Here is a 13,437-nt window from a genome sequence, read left to right on the forward strand (position 1 = left end):
AATTGTGCATAGCTAACCAGACTATCAATGAAGGTAGGGTGGTCAATAAAGATAGATACAAGTCATTTCAGAAGTAAGTAGCCTATTCTTGGTTTTTTTAATTATATTAGTCTGAGCTATCAGACACCCTATAGCTTTAATAAACAGAGCATTAAAAAACGTGACATTTTTTTATACTGGAAGTGTATTCCACCATAGCCTCACATTGAAAACTGTTGAGTCCCACTTCTCAAGTAGTCTACAACTGGATGACTCATCCAAGAAAGGTAATCACATGCAATGATGTGGACTGCTTTAGGGCAACCCCATTGTGCTGGAATACCCTTCTGGAGATCCGCGCCGTCGGTGAACGACTGCTCTACTCAGCATCGGGGGATCGCCCTGGACGTCTAGCCAATAGCGTTGCTTGTTATAAACGAAATCTATGCTATTGTCCAATCACTATAGATGTGACATTGGTAGCCATGCTGCAATTGGATCAATTGGACACGGGCGTTATGTGCTCGCTCCATCTCTGGCAGGTGGTGTGTTCGAGAGCAGACTAATGTTTAGGAAGATAGATAGGTAGTTAAAAGGAAATAAATGTACCTTGATTCACATTTTTGCTTTTTCGTTGCACTTAATATTGTTTGCCGGGTTTCCCTTTGAGCCAGCCACTTTCTGTTGAAATTACACATTGCTGCATTGAGTGAGACAGACGTGTGGTCAATTACGGGTGTTATTTATGCTTCCATTGTGAAAAAAGACAGAATACATATTGATAATGTTTCTTCTGGCACCTTGAATGAATACCACCGAACCACTGTAAAGGCAACTTCTCCAATATTTTCATCGTAGGATTCCTTTCACTTCATCCACCAGTGCTGTACATCGGTAGCTGTCGTGTTTTGAGGGGTCGTGCCTTTTGTTTGGATTTTGAGACATCACGATGAAGCGCGTCTGAGGAGTTTTGGACAAAAAAAATGAGTAAGCGTTTTTACGAAGATAGAGAAAATATAGAGGCCTCGTCTTTTGAGGGCCCAAATCTGTGTGGAATAAGGAGCAGCATGACTAGAATCCGGATAGAATGGGACCAAACGAGACGAGAAACATAGACAATGTATCAATGACGGCGATATTGGCAAGTTTAAAGTCGCCTGGAACAAGTAGCCTACCTTACTGCTGAAGCATTACAACTGATCCCCCCCACAATAACGGAGGAATACCGCTCTGCAATCAACCCTCTTATTTTCCTGCATTTCATTTTCCATTCTATCAATTAATTTCATTTTTTTTTTTTTTTTTTTGATCTGGATCCAGCTCTGACTTTGTTCAATGGAAGTATGTTATCAGCTGCCGGTTTTGCCTCTAGACAGGCCGGTTCCTAAGCATGTCCTCAGCCGGAGAGGAGCCATCAGTTTCAGCTCCAGCTCGTCTCTCTTCGGCGTTCCTGATCCAAGACAGCTGTCTCAGGTACTACCTAATTATTTTGACCTGTTTCGGTTTCAAATACACGGTCTCTGCACGCCATATTGACACTACATAATCAATTTGATGACAAATGTCATGCACTACCTAAAAACCAGCTGTTGAATCGCTTCTTTCAGATTCATGAGTCGTATGGGAATCCTGCAGGTGGTATCAATTTGCAATGTCACCCTGAAACTGTACAACATGAACCGTTCTAATTGATCGGTTAGTGCAGTCACCTTCCAACTCTGCAGATACACATGAATGTACAGTATCATGATCATTGTCTGAATTGTTACAGTTGCAACGCTTATTAAAGTGTTAGTTGCAACAGCTGTCTCCAACCAGTTGTTGCATTGTGTGTGCGCCAAGGAATATGCTGCCTGTATACTTTGTGGTGTGATATAGTGTGTTCCAATCTAGACACGTTAACAGACTCTTGTGAAAGTATTGAGCCACATTGGATAACCTAATCCTTTATTTCTTATCATCCAGTTGCACAGTAGGACTATTAATGGCATAGATGTGCAATGTAGCTTAGGCCCATGACTTCCAGTATCTTTTAATGCAAACGTTGGTGCAAGGAAGCCAATAATATTATAACGCCAATATAGTTATTATTATATGAAGATATTTTCAATTAGGTAAGTCCTGGAACTGTTAACACATGACTAAAGTAATCAACTAATAATGATGATGCCGCCAACTCGCATCATGTTATAGAGTTGATAGTCATCCTACAGAATAGTTCTACATTATGCACTTTTGTTCAAGTCAGCTCTCCCACCCTTATTTAACTCGCATGGCATTGTATACATCCCTAACACATTAACTAGACAGTGAGACGTGTGTGTTGTGTGCAGGTCACATTCCTCTTCGGTGGGCGATCCATTAGTCTTTTGTCAAGCCCACTGCTTCATATAACCACCCACGTGTGTCTGCTTTCAAATACCCCCCCCTCCCCTCCCCTCTTTAACACTCATTGACAGATATACAGCCCCTCTCTGGGCCCACCTTTCTCTGGCTCTCAGGATAAATTATATTCTGTCAGGTGTTGTGGAATGTGCGCAGGGATAGATCAACCAGACAAGCTACATCCATCACTCCATCCACCCATCACTCCTGGCCCTTGTCTTTGTGTTCCATCATCCTTGTAGAAGTGATGTGTGTGTCAGAGTGCATTGTGGGATAGTAGAGGGTCCGGTTGTGTGGGCTCACATTCTAGAGCACTGCTCTGTGATGGACCACGCTTCACAGACCCTCCCCACTGAAGGACCACCGGAGTCCCGACCCCCTGGCATAGAATATGTATTACTAGAATGGATAGAGTCCCGCTCAGTTTTCTGATGCGAATGTTGCTTTGAACGGGAATGTCCCATCTGCTCATTCTATTTCTATGCCCCCTGTGAGAAGACAATAGTCAGCAGAGCGCTAGATCAGAATGCCCTGTGTACAAATGCACTTTAGGGTCCTTTGTGCTCCTGGGTCGTGTTTGCCCCTTGTTTCTCTTGAGTGGGCCACAGTTCATTTGTAATGGGTGGCTGTGTGCTTCTGTTGGGCTCTTGCAACGACCTACAGGCTTTGTAGTGTTAAGTGGGGTTACTTGAAACGATTATGATTTGCATCAGATTTTGGTTTCTGCATGTGAAGAGATCATGTTGAAGAGATCAGCGCTACAGAGGGAAGACTTTTCCTACTAGGGGATTGAAAGGAGATGTTTGCTATATGGGCTTTTTCAAAACACACACAATCACCATGGTGGGGTTACTGTCCCTCTCTAAACATTGTGTTTCTTTCCCTCTGTTTGGCCATAAGGGTGAGTCTTTTCCTCTGTAGTCGCTGCAGTGTTTTTTTCTGTGTGGTTCTGGTTCCAGTGTGCTCGCTGCTTGGTCCTGGTGTTTGTGGAAGCAGGGACACGGGACGGGCTAGATCTAGCGTTACTGAGGGAGCCGGTTCAACATGTGCCGAGTTTCTGAGGGCAGTGGTTTGGCTCTTTGCCAAACTCAGATCTCTCTCTCTTTTTTCTCTCTCTTTCTCTTACATTTCCTCTTGTAAACAGAGGGCGAATGTGTAAGGTTCAAGAAAATATGAATTCAGAATGTGTGTTTTTGTACTTGGAGTATGGGTGTGAAATAAGGCGAAGTGGCTCCAATGGCCACAGCATGGGAAGAGAAGGCCTTGTTTGTGTCCGTAGGGCTTCTAGTTTGCAGCAATATTGTAGCCTACTGCATGTACACATCTCTGTAGACATGATCGATGGAATGACATTTTAAAGGAGAAACCTTCTAGGGGCCTATGCATGTGTACGTTGTGGTGTAAAACGAGAAGGCTAAAGTATATGGCTTCAAGGTGTTTTACTTAGAGTTGACGTCAGGATAATGTCCAAGTAGATTGTAAGCGGAGTGGGCAGGTCCACCCTGGGAGTCAAGTAGACAATAGTTTGACGTCGGACACTATGAGAAGTTCTGTTGTACAGGACAAGGAGTAGAACGCGGTAATTGCATCATGTGGTTTACATTACATACACACACACACACACACACACACACACACACAGGCAGGCAGGATTGCCTCATCTGACTCCTGAGTTGTTGTTTACATCCAGAGAGCCAGGCCGTTACAGGGAACAGTGCAGCTGTCAGTACCATGTGCCACTGTGCCTGGAGCATTGATCGATCACTGAAACACACACCTCTCCACTGATAAGGCCAGGCCACGGAGCCAATTGACATTTGTAATGTTGTGTGTAACCGAGATATAAAAATCAATGTCAACAGAAACACAGGATTGATGAGTTGGAGCAGTTAGTCACATGTTGATTTACGACAGGAAAAAGGAGATTTGGCAAATATGATCCAGCAAGCTACGCAACAGGACGAGATAGCACCGCTTGTTTTTCTGCAGACAGAGTGGATCCGATCATGAGTTGTTGGCTGTGTTCGGGTGGGTGGTGGGCGTAAAAGAGTGCACTTTTTTTTTGTTGAGTTGGCGCGTTGATCTTAACTGAAGTGATACAGTTTTGACATGGTGGCATGTGTGGCTGGATTGACGTAGTTTCAGGATGTGGTAAGAATGCTGAAGGAGCTGTTAAGAGCCATGCTGCTGCTCTTTCACAACCACACGGCTTTAACCCCCAACATGCCAAACTGACACAACCTTCATGAGAATAGTCTATCTATCTGACTGTTCCCTGAATGAGTGTACCCCCTTTAGGAATGGCACACAGTCTATACACTGTCCCTTATCTAATGTTTCTTTACATGACTCAATTAACAGGAGTAATTACTCTCCCTGGAGGAGTTTAAGACTTCAGTTCAGGACCTTATTTACAGTAGGAAACAGGAAGGATCTAAACAAACCATACAATTCTCTCTCTCTCTCTGTCTCTCTCTCTCTCTCTGTCTCTCTCTCTCTCTGTCTCTCTCTCTCTGTCTCTCTCTCTCTGTCTCTCTCTCTCTCTCTCTCTGTCTCTCTCTCTCTCTCTCTCTCTCTCTCTCTCTCTCTCTCGCTCTCAGGGCCCCTCTGTTACATTAGCATTGTGTTTATGTGCTGCTGTGTAGAGTACAATGGGATGTGAGAATGAGGCAGTACACGTCAACAACACAACGGACAGTTTGTGCTGCATGCTCAGGCTACAAACAAGTCTTCCTTCCTGCTCTTTGTGTTTACTCTGTGAAACAAAAGCATTGGAGTGGAGGTTATGAATGATTTACATTTTTACCTTGATTCACTTCACATACAGCAGGTGTTTCAATACCCTGAGCCGCTGCCTGTGAAATTCCACTGCAGTGAAATCTCCCCTCAACAGCAAAGAGTGGAATGTCCCCTCCCCATATAACCCATGTTAGCAAGCAGATTCAAACTGTGGATTTGTGTAAGCAGCGTCAGACACACACGCACACATGCAGCAACCTGCGTTGCAGTAAAGTCCAGGTTTGTGGCTTTAGCATTGCCTTACTGGAATGTACCATGACGTATTACAGCATAGCACCGCGAGGGTCCATAACTCAGGAGGAAGCTGTCACTTTATGAAGCTCTGCTGACTCCTGCTGCTTTTATCATGCCGTGTGTGTGTGTGTGTGTGCGGAGCTGATATTCCAGAGTTTATGGGAATAGTGTTGGCTTCCTCCTTAGCCTGACCTGTGCTATCTGTCTAAGGGCTGTCCTCAGCTAGAACCCAGTGTTTTTACGACTGCCAACATGATGAGGAAGTCAGGTTTTATCACTGGAGCTAAAACAGGGAAGTGTGTTAAGATGAGCTTTGACCAGTCTCTGCTGAACACCACTGTAAAGACCTGGAGCTGCTAGACTTAGCATCAATGATCATTCACAGGGTTAGCTCTGTAGAGCTGTCTGGTTGGGTTTAGATTTACTTCAAGTACTCCTTCAATACAGCGTCAACTAGGCTACATGAGACCAAACTCAATGTTGAAAACTTTCTCAATGCGTTATGCTCGAATTCCGTCAGAAAACGTTTGTGTTCGTTAACTTAATCCAAAACGGTTATCTCAGACAAAAGGTACATTTAAGACACACTTTGTTTGCAAGTAGGCTAAATGACAACCTACATACACTATGGTGGTAACCTGTCTATGGTTTCACATGGCCTAGGGCTGAGGCCTCCATCCAGTGTGACCTACAAACCCAGTGACCCTGGTTGGGTTGCCTGACCCCGGTCTGAGGGGGATATCCTATCTATCTTGAACAAAAATCTAAACGCAACAATTTCAACGATTTTATGGAGTTACAGTTCATATGAGGAAATCGGTCAATTGAAATAAATTAATTAGGTCCTAATCTATGGATTTCACATGACTGGGAATACAGATTTGCATCTGTCGGACACAGATACCTTAAAAGATATGGGCCTCTGGGTCTCATCACGGTATTTCTGTGCATTCAAATTGCCATCGATAAAATGCAATTGTGTTCGTTGTCCGTAGCTTATGCCTGCCCATAGCATAACCCCACCGCCACCATGGGGCACTCTGTTCAGGCGGCTTATGGTAGAGCAATGAACATTCAATTCTCTGGCAACAGCTCTGGCAACATTGCTGCAGTCTGCATGCCAATTGCACGCTCCCTCTGTGACATTGTGTTGTGTGACAGCCTTATTCTAAAATGTATTAAGTTGTTTTTTTTCCATCAATCTACACACTACCCCATAATGACAAAGCAAAAACAGGTTTTATTTGTATTTATTTTTTATTTTATTAAAAATATAAAACTGAAATATCACATTCACATACAGTTGAAGTTGGAAGTTTACATACACTTAGGTTGGAGTCATTAAAACTTGTTTTTCAACCACTCCACAAATGTCTTGTCAACAAACTATAATTTTGGCAAGTTGGCTAGGACATCTACTTTGTGCATGACACAAGTCAATTTTCCAACAATTGTTTACAGACAGATTATTTCACTTATAATTTACTGTATCACATACAGTGAGGGAAAAAAGTATTTGATCCCCTGCTGATTTTGTACGTTTGCCCACTGACAAAGATATGATCAGTCTATAATTTTAATGGTAGGTTTATTTGAACAGTGAGAGACAGAATAACAACAAAAAAATCCAGAAAATCAAATGTTAATAAATTGATTTGCATTTTAATGAGGGAAATAAATATTTGACCCCTCTGCAAAACATGACTTAGTACTTGGTGGCAAAACCCTTGTTGGCAATCACAGAGGTCAGACGTTTCTTGTAGTTGGCCACCAGGTTTGCACACATCTCAGGAGGTATTTTGTCCCACTCCTCTTTGCAGATCTTCTCCAAGTCATTAAGGTTTCGAGGCTGACATTTGGCAACTCGAACCTTCAGCTCCCTCCACAGATTTTCTATGGGATTAAGGTCTGGAGACTGGCTAGGCCACTCCAGGACCTTAATGTTCTTCTTCTTGAGCCACTCCTTTGTTGCCTTGGCCGTGTGTTTTGGGTCATTGTCATGCTGGAATACCCATCCACGACCCATTTTCAATGCCCTGGCTGAGGGAAGGAGGCTCTCACCCAAGATTTGACGGTACATGGCCCCGTCCATCGTCCCTTTGATGCGGTGAAGTTGTCCTGTCCCCTTAGCAGAAAAACACCCCCAAAGCATAATGTTTCCACCTCCATGTTTGACAGTGGGGATGGTGTTCTTGGGGTCATAGGCAGCATTCCTCCTCTTCCAAACACGACGAGTTGAGTTGATGCCAAAGAGCTCGATTTTGATCTCATCTGACCACAACACTTTCACCCAGTTCTCCTCTGAATCATTCAGATGTTCATTGGCAAAATTCAAACGGGCCTGTATATGTGCTTTCTTGAGCAGTGGGACCTTGCGGACGCTGCAGGATTTCAGTCATTCAGGGCGTAGTGTGTTACCAATTGTTTTCTTGGTGACTATGGTCCCAGCTGCCTTGAGATCATTGACAAGATCCTTCCGTGTAGTTCTGGGCTGATTCCTCACCGTTCTCATGATCATTGCAACTCCACGAGGTGAGATCTTGCATGGAGCCCCAGGCCGAGGGAGATTGACAGTTATTTTGTGTTTCTTCCATTTGCGAATAATCGCACCAACTGTTGTCACCTTCTCACCAAGCTGCTTGGCGATGGTCTTGAAGCCCATTCCAGCCTTGTGTAGGTCTACAATCCTGTCCCTGACATACTTGGAGAGCTCTTTGGTCTTGGCCATGGTGGAGAGTTTGGAATCTGATTGATTGATTGATTGCTTCTGTGGACAGGTGTCTTTTTAAACAGGTAACAAACTGAGATTAGGAGCACTCCCTTTAAGAGTGTGCTCCTAATCTCAGCTCGTTACCTGTATAAAAGACATCTGGGAGCCAGAAATCTTTCTGATTGGGAGGGGGTCAAATACTTATTTCCCTCATTAAAATGCAAATCAATTTATAACATTTTTGACATGTGTTTTTCTGGATTTCTTTGTTGTTATTCTGTCTCTCACTGTTCAAATAAACCTACCATTAAAATTATAGACTGATAATTTCTTTGTCAGTGGGCAAACTTACAAAATCAGCAGGGGATCAAATACTTGTTTCCCTCACTGTACAATATATATATCCACAGTAAAACGAGTCCTACATCGACATAACCTGAAAGGCCGCTCAGCAAGGAAGAAGCCACTGCTCCAAAACCGCCATAAAAAAGCCATACTATGGTTTGCAACTGCACATGGGGACAAAGATCATAGTTTTTGGAGAAATGTCCTCTGGCTGATGAAACAAAACTAGAACTGTTTGGCCATAATGACCATCGTTATGTTTGGAGGAAAAGGGGGAATGCTTGCAAGCCAAAGAACACCATCCCAACCGTGAAGCATGGGGGTGGCAGCATCATGTTGTGGGGGTGCTTTTCTGCAGGAGGGACTAGTGCACTTATCAAAATAGATGGCATCATGAGGAAGGAAAATTATGTTGATATATTGAAGCAACATCTCAAGACATCAGTCAGGAAGTTAAAGCTTGGTTGCAAATAAGTCTTCCAAGTGGACAATGACCCCAAGCATACTTCCAAAGTTGTGGCAAAATGGCTTAAGGACAACAAAGTCAAGGCATTGAAGCAGCCATCGCAAAGCCCTGAACTCAATCCTATAGAACATTTGTGGGCAGAACTGAAAAGCGTGTGCGAGCAAGGAGGCCTACAAACCTGACTCAGTTACACCAGCTCTGTCAGGAGGAATGGGCCAAAATTCACCCAACTTATTGTGGGAAGCTTGTGGACGGCTACCCGAAATGTTTGACCCAAGTTAAACAATTTAAAGGCAATGCTACCTAATACTAATTGAGTGTATATAAACTTCTGACCCACTGGGAATGTGATGAAAGAAATTAAAGCTGAAGTAAATCATTCTCTCTGCTATTATTCTGACATTTCACATTCTTAAAATAAACTGGTGATCCTAACTGACCTAAGACAGGGAATTTTTACTAGGATTAAATGTCAGGAATTGTGAAAAACTGAGTTTAAATGTATTTGGCTAAGGTGTATGTAAACTTCCGACTTCAACTGTATGTATGCAGACCCTTTACTCAGTACTTTGAAGCACCTTTGGTAGCGATTACAGCCTCGGGTCTTCTTGGGTATGACGCTACAAGCTTGGCACACCTTGTATTTGGGGAGTTTCTCCCATTCTTCTCTGCAGATCCTCTCAAGCTCTGTCAGGTTGGATGGGGAGCGTCGCTGCACAGCTATTTTCAGGTCTCTCCAGAGATGTTTGATCGGGTTCAAGTCCGGGCTCTGGCTGGGCCACTCAAGGACATTTAGAGACTTGTCCCGAAGCCACTCCTGCGTTGTCTTGGCTGTGTGCTTAGGGTTGTTGTCCTGTTGGAAGGTGAACCTTCGCCCCAGTCTGAGGCGTTCATCTTTCCCTCGATCCTGACTAGTCTCCCAGTCCCTACCGCTGAAAAACATCCCCACAACATGATGCTGCCACCACCATGCTTCAGCTTAGGGATGGTGCACACTTGGCATTCAGGCTTGGTTTCATTAGACCAGATAATCTTGTTTCTCATGGTCAGAGTCCTTTTAGGTGCCTTTTGGCAAACTCCAAGGGGTTTGTCGTGCCTTTTACTGAGGAGTGGCTTCCGTCTGGCCACTCTGCCATGAAGGCCTCTTTGGTGGAGTGCTGCATAGATGGTTGTCCTTCTGGAAGGTTCTCCCATCTCCACAGGGGAACTCTGGAGCTCTGTCAGTGACCATCAGGTTTTTGGTCACCTCCATGACCAAGGTCCTTCTCCCTCGATTGCTCCGTTTTGCCGGGTGGCCAGCTTTAGGAAGAGTCTTGGTGGTTCCAAACTTCTTCCATTAAGAATGATGGAGGACCTTCAATGCTGCAGACATTTTTTCGTACCCTTCCCCAGATCTGTGCCTCGACACAATCCTGTCTCTGAGCTCTACGGACAATTCCTTCGACCTCATGGCTTGGTTTTTGCTCTGACATGCACTGTTAACTGTTGGACCTTTATATAGACAGATGTGTGCCTTTCCAAATCATGTCCAATCAATTGAATTTACCACAGGTGGACTCCAATCAAGTTGTAGAAACTTCTCAAGGATGATCAATGGAAACAGGATGCACCTGAGCTCAATTTCGAGTCTCATAGCAAAGGGTCTGAATACTTATGTAAATAAGGTATTTCTGTCTTTTTAGTTCACTTTGTCATTATGGGGTATTGTGTGTAGATTGAGGGGAAAATTAAATAATGTAATCCACTTAAGAATAAGGCTGTAACGTAACAAAACGTGGGAAAAGGGGAAGGGTTCTGAATACTTTTCGAATGCAGAGTGTGAGTGTGTCCACACACCCCTCCTGTCCTGTTTGACGTGTGTGTGTGTGTGCTGGGGTTATGACCTCTAGTAGAGTGGAGGGTAATCCTGCCAGTTGGCTGCCAACTGACGTGATGAGTGACAGTACAGGCCAGCCTAGACACACCGGCAGCAGATGTCAGCCAAAGGTCTGTGTGTGTTTTATGAATGTGCGTGTGAGTAAGAAGGTTATATCCACTAGTTTGGGTTCTTTTGCGTATGGTTATGCCTGTCTGTGTTTATCTTTGTATGGGGGTTGTGTATGTGTTCCTCTGCACATTTAGCTGTGACATTGACATAGTGACCATACTAGCACACAAAGCCCAAACGTGCCCAAGCCAATGCCAGCATTGTGCTGTGTGTGTGTGTTGTGTACAGTACGTGTGTATTCATTCAGTGTGTGTGTTTTACAGTTAGGTGTGGCAGGGTGGGGTATCAGGGCATTTGACTTTGCCTTTATCCAAAGGTAGTACAAGGCTGCCATCCTTGTGTTGTGAGTATGGTGCCGTTCTGTATATGCCTCAGTGCCTCGCCCACACACACAGTGGATATTACTCACACACTAAGTGGCGGTGCTGTGTGTAAACACAGTGACATACTGCACCACATATTACCTACCATGACTCAAGCCTGTTTGCCAGACGGTAAAATATTAGCCTTGGATTGGCCGCCTCCGTCATGTGAGCTTAGACTTAGAGGACACTCGGTCAGAGTGAGACCGACACACCCAGAGAGAGCGAGTTTGTGTGTTTGTGTAATGGCCATGTACTCTTATAATCTCCAGTGGACTTGGTCACCCCTCAGAGCCTGGTTCCTCTCTAGGTTTCTTCCTAGGTTCCTGCCTTTCTAGGGAGTTTTCCTTTAGCCACCGTGCTTCTACATCTGCATTGCTTACTGTTTGGGGTTTTAGGCTGGGTTTCTGTATAGCACTTTATGACATCTGCTGATGTAATAAATGTAAATAAATGTGTGTGTGTGTGTACGAAAATGTATGCACTCACTAATGTAAGTCGTTCTGGATAAGAGCGCCGCTAAATTACAAAAATGTAAATGTGTGTGAAGGCTTGTAGGAGACCCAACCTGGGAGAATCTCAATTGCATACTCCTTGCAGCCTCTCTCCTCACCTCCTTCTCAAAACCCATTGGATGAGAAAGCCAGAGATCCCTCTCCTCTAATGGGTTTTGAGAGGGAGAGAGGAGTGGGGATACGAGGAGTATGCAATTGAGATTCTCCCCCTGATCCTTATCTGGGTTTATAAGTGGTTAGAGTTGGAGCTATCATGGTCCAAAGACACCAACACAGTCGTGAAGAGGGCATGACAACGCCTCAAAGATTTTGCATGGTCCATCAGCTTTTCAAAGTTCTACAGCTGCACCATCGAGAGCATCTTGACTGTATGGCAACTGCTTGGCATCCGACCGCAAGGCACTACAGAGGGCCAAGCTCCCTGGCATCCAGGACCTCTATACCAGGCGGTGTCAGAGGAAGGCCCAAAAAATGGTCAGACTCCAAGCCACAGACTGTTCTCTTTGCTACGGCACGGCAAGTGATACCAATGCACAAAGTCTGGAACCAACAGAACCCTGAACAGCTTCTACCCCAAATTCCAGAAAATGATGTCATGGCTTTAGAAGCTTCTGATAGGCTAATTTACATAATTTGAGTCAAATGGAGGTGTACCTGTGGATGTATTTCAAGGCCTACCTTCAAACTCAGTGCCTCTTTGCTTGACATCATGGGAAAATCAAAATAAATCAGCCAAGACCTCAGAAAAACAATTGTAGACCTCCACAAGTCTGGTTCATCCTTGGGAGCAATTTCCAAACGCCTGATGGTACCACGTTCATCTGTACAAACAATAATACGCAAGTATAAACACCATGGGACCACGCAGCCGTCATACCGCTCAGGAAGGAGACGTGTTCTGTCTCCTAGAGATGAACGTACTTTGGTGCGAAAAGTGCAAATCAATCCCAGAACAACAGCAAAGGACCTTGTGAAGATGCTGGAGGAAACAGGTACAAAAGTATCTATATCCACAGTAAAACGAGTCCTATATCGACATAACCTGAATGGCCGCTCAGCAAGGAAGAAGCCACTGCTCCAAAACCGCCACAAAAAAGCCAGACTACGGTTAGCAACCGCACTTGGGGACAAAGATCGTACTTTTTGGAGAAATGTCCTCTGCTCTGATGAAACAAAAATAGAACTGTTTGGCCAAAATGACCATCGGTATGTTTGGAGGAAAAAGGGGGTAGCTTTCAAGCCGAAGAACACTATCCCAACAGTGAAGCACGGGGGTGGCAGCATCATGCTGTGTGGGTGCTTTGCTGCAGGAGGGACTGGTGCACTTCACAAAATAGATGGCATCATGAGGAAGGAAAATGATTTGGATATATTGAAGCAACATCTCAAGACATCAGTCAGGAAGTTAAAGCTTGGTCGCAAATGGGTCTTTCAAATGGACAATGACCCCAAGCATTCTTCCAAAGTTGTGGCAAAATGGCTTAAGGACAACAAAGTCAAGGTATTGGAGTGGCCATCACAAAGCCCTGAACTCAATCCTATAGAACATTTGTGGGCAGAACTGAAAAAGTGTGTGTGAGCAAGGAGGCCTGCAAACCTGACTCAGTTACACCAGCTCTGTCAGGAGGAATGGGCCAAAATTCACCCAACGTATT

At 44.4% G+C, this 13,437-nt stretch overlaps 1 protein-coding gene across 2 annotated transcripts in view; it reads left to right on the plus strand.

Annotated features, from left to right (window-relative positions):
• Window positions 1-635: 635 nt before the first annotated feature.
• Window positions 636-13,437, plus strand: part of LOC311109131 (high affinity 3',5'-cyclic-AMP phosphodiesterase 7A-like) — a 33,287-nt gene continuing 20,485 nt past the window's right edge. For both annotated transcript variants that reach the window (XM_084151948.1, XM_084151949.1), the window contains exon 1: window positions 636-1,452. In XM_084151948.1, the coding sequence (XP_084008074.1) occupies window positions 1,315-1,452 (138 nt within the window). In that variant the 5' untranslated portion in view covers window positions 636-1,314. The remainder of the gene's footprint in view (window positions 1,453-13,437) is intronic.

This window comes from Coregonus lavaretus (assembly GCF_964263955.1).
Source record: "Coregonus lavaretus genome assembly, chromosome: 34".
Lineage (NCBI taxonomy): Eukaryota > Metazoa > Chordata > Actinopteri > Salmoniformes > Salmonidae > Coregonus > Coregonus lavaretus.